Source organism: Pleuronectes platessa, chromosome 12 (assembly GCF_947347685.1).
Source record: "Pleuronectes platessa chromosome 12, fPlePla1.1, whole genome shotgun sequence".
In the NCBI taxonomy this organism is placed as follows: domain Eukaryota; kingdom Metazoa; phylum Chordata; class Actinopteri; order Pleuronectiformes; family Pleuronectidae; genus Pleuronectes; species Pleuronectes platessa.
Window position 1 is genome coordinate 22154186 of NC_070637.1, and position 4016 is coordinate 22158201.

Consider the following 4016-nt stretch of genomic DNA (forward strand, 5'->3'; position numbering starts at 1 on the left):
AATATAAAGTTGAATGGCCCCGGTGAAACGGTGAAATATGAACCAGCAGTAGAACCTTAGAGCCACGTCGTTCTGCCGCCTCCAACATGGACTCCTCTTCTTTTTCTTCTTCTTTTATAAAAAACAACAACAGTTCGAGCTTCACTGACCTGAGTCACGACCAGAACCGCCACCGCCCGTTTCTGGTACGGCCCGAGCTCCCCGACCACCAGGAAGGCTGCGTCCACGTCCATCCCCGGGCCTCCGGTACCGGGAGCTAAAGTTCATTACCGACGGAACGTGGGAGGGTTACCTCCGTGTATTTCCGGGTTCGTTTCCCTCCTGAATCCCACGAGTTCAAGTGAAATAAACACTACACTTTATACTTTGAACAAAATAAATTTTATTTCAAGGCACACAACTCTACAGCGTCAAACATTTGAAATGTGAGAAACTATCAATAACACAGACAAAATGGAGGTTTTCATAACAGATTTCCATTTTGCAAAGAGAGGAAGTTGTTTTTCACAGCAGACAGGGATTAACTTTAAATACACAGAAGCCGTCAGTGCATAAGACATGGTGATAGTTAGAGTATGACTTGGTTGTGGAATTTAAACACACACATGCATCTTAATGTTTGACATTGACACTGTACGAAAAGCTGCGTGAGTCAGAAAAAAATACATTCAATTATACTGCCGCAAGTGAAGGATAAAAAATGATAAAATTAAGAAACATTAGTTAACAACATACATAAGATAGCATACAATGAGCCAGGAACTATTTTCACCTTCAGTGTACATGGTTCAGTCATAGTTGTGCAGCGGTGGAAGGTAATGAAGATCAGTTACTGAGGAGGTCAACTTTGAATTACTTATTCCAGTTTCCATCACAATAATACTTCATCAACAAATTATTTAGGAAGTTATAATATCAGTACTTGCGTCTACATGGACACCAAAAAATTACTATTGGCCTTTTTTCAGAATAAGAAAATAATATGAATATAATTTTGAAACAAATAGCTAATCGAATATTTCATAATCCTGGTAACTTGTTACACTGATGATGTCACATGTCAACATTGAGTCCATTATATCATTCCTCTTACATTCCCACTAGAATTTTAAAACTCCAAACTGGAATTATTGAATGTCCGCTTCTGTAATTTACCCTTCTGAGAATTTTCTGTCTGGTTTAAACAAACTTTACAATGCTGTTTTTTTTTAATCTTGTTTACACTCAAATCCAGGACACACATTGTCATCAGTTGGTAACTGTTGCCTGTCCCTAGCAAAAAATGCTGTGAAACCTCCAATGGGACATTATAATGAGATTAACACATAAACATAATGAGGCTAAAGGCAGAATACTCCATTGTTCTTAGTTTGATAATTGATTAGTCTGAGTATGATCTCATTCAGGCTCAATTCATCAGAACATGCCCTTTACATGCAGTGCCTTATTCTGATTGTCTTATTCTGGTAAAGGTCAGAATATTGGTGTCCATGGAAACGTGTCTGCTAAGATATGAATTCACAAGCTGAAGCATGTGATGTCATTAAAATTAACTCTTCCTCAAACATCAACATTTCATACCAAATTATTTTTGAATACATTTTACTCAGAGGCTGCATGGAGACACTGGCTCAGACATTTGTTCTCACATACAGAACTTCCAGAATATTTCATCTGAATAGCAGTTAAGTGAAGGTCTGAAAGCAGCTCAAGTTCATTTTGATTCCCTGACTTTACATATAATAGTTAAATAATGTTTCAAAACTGTTTTTACTTCTTTGGTTTAAAAAAAAAGAAGCGTTATTTCTTCCACCACTGTCATACTATGAATTGAGACAGTCACTGAATTATTTTTTCTCACCCGTCTCATATTTTTAATACCATACAGCTACAGCCTGTACAGAGTTGGTTACTTAAAAAAAAAAAAACACAATATAGTCAGATTTTTAAATTTTTTGCTTCTGCCCTCAACTCTAAGGTTCTGATTTTATCACAAAAAAAAAAATGAAAAGAGCTCTGCAGCAGGAAGAATTCAGGAATGAATAGATGAGTTTTTCAAAGCACCAGAGACCAGATGTGATGCTGGAGCTTCATCAGCTGGACGGAGGTCGTGGTTTTACCTGCGTTTGCTCCTTAGCAGAAAAACGAAGAAACCACCGAACAGAGTCCTTTGAAGATTAGAGGAGGGCGGGGGCACGACTTAAAGAAGAGCTCAGTTCATTTTGGGGTATAATCTAGCATTTTTTCTTCTGCTCTGTGTTTCATAGTGAGACAGACTGATGGCCTTGGTTGAGGAATGTAAATCTCTCTAATTTGGCTTTTCATTCAGGGGTCGATTAACAGATGGACTTCCATCTCTTTCACTTAAAGCAGAACTCCAGACCTCCACTAAACAACCCCTGAAGCTGCACAGAACCTTTTCTTGATGACTTCTCGCTTCCAATATAAAAGTGCAGCTACACCCACTGACCCAGCACAAGCGACGCCGATTCCTGCCAGCACGCCTGGAGGCAAACCCCCATCATGCATTGGGTTATCAAGAGGGTCGCTCTCCTCTTCGCTGACAGAGTTCTTCATCATGCACGAGATTTGTTTTACATGCTTCATCTTCTCGTCATTGTAGATGATGTAGTCCATGCTCTGCTGCTCCGGCCCCCACTCATCTGAGTCCTTCCTCCAGCTGTAGGTGAGGGGATGAGTCCCGGAGGTGTCTCCCTGACAGGTGAGGGTACATTGGCTGGACGTGTGGTCACATGACGGGGTCCTCACCTCCACCTTGGGCTTGGGCACCTTCTTGATCACTCTAACCGTGTACACTTGACTCTGCATTTCGCCGTTGATCTCCACCTTGTAATCTCCCCCGTCGATTTGCTTGGCGTTGTTGACGGTCAGTTGTGCGGTGCTCTGGTCCAGTTCGGTCCGTCCTTTAAACGAGCCGAAGAACACAATGTCATTCATATTCGCCCACTCCAGCACCAGGTTCCCGTTGAACTGCCACACTACGCCGGTGATGGCGGTTCCGTGCTTCGGAGGAGTCAGGACCAGGGGTTTTCCTTCCTCGAAGTAAAGTGAACCTTGGCCCAGCGCGGAGCTCGTGAGGGCGGCGAGCAGCAGCACCGTGACGGGCCCGGAACTCGAGTGTCCATCCATGTCCGCGACTCGGAACCGGAGCGACTCAAACTTCAAATATGCCTCAGAAAACGAGCTGTGAGGCGGGCACTCCCTGAGTTTCCTTCCGCTGATGAAGATTCTTTTCTGTGGAAGTACGAACCTCCGTTAGCGCGGCACCGCCCTTCTCCGTCCGGCGTCAAAATCACCAGGCACCGATGGTTCCTCAGCTCTTCGTGTCTGTGCCTGATTTAAATTCGAATCATTTAAAATATATATCACAGCACATTTATTTAGAGTTCAGAGTTTAAAGACGATTCTATTTCTACGACTGAGTCAGTTTTCAGACGGATCGAGATTAAACCGAAAGTAAAAAGAAGTTTCTCGTTAGTCCGTTTCCTATCCTGCCTCTGATTGGCCAACACTCTGTGTCAGTTTGTGTGTGTGCGTGTGCGAGTGAGTGAGTGAGCAGATTATTCAGTGTGTGTTTGAGCACCTGGTCCACATCTCAGTTCACTGCAACCATGCATACAAATGATAAATAAAAGTAATAATGCAGTAGTAAAAATGTCTCCAATCAGAGATATAGCAATGATATCTCCTCCCTAAATATAAGGCTTATATGCAAAGTTATTCCCTTGTTTGTTTGTGTGAGACACACACACACACACACACAAACACACACACACACAAACGCATACACACACACACATCTGTAGTTTAAACATGACTCCACAATTTCAACACTGATCATAACATTATGATCAATGCATTCATCAGCCTGTCCCGCTCTGTTTTATATTATATCACTGGGTTAGTTTATTGGTACATTGTGCGGATTGACCCGTTCATACTGTTCATATTTCATGCCTTCACATTCTAGTCCGGGTCAGAATAATTCCCTCATA

At 42.1% G+C, this 4016-nt stretch overlaps 1 protein-coding gene across 1 annotated transcript; it reads right to left on the reverse strand.

Annotated features, from left to right (window-relative positions):
- Positions 1–358: 358 nt before the first annotated feature.
- Positions 359–3538, reverse strand: LOC128453789 (SLAM family member 7). Its single transcript, XM_053436879.1, has one exon. The coding sequence runs from the start codon at positions 3148–3150 to the stop codon at positions 2389–2391; it is 762 nt and encodes a 253-aa protein (XP_053292854.1). The 5' UTR covers positions 3151–3538; the 3' UTR covers positions 359–2388.
- Positions 3539–4016: the final 478 nt, after the last annotated feature.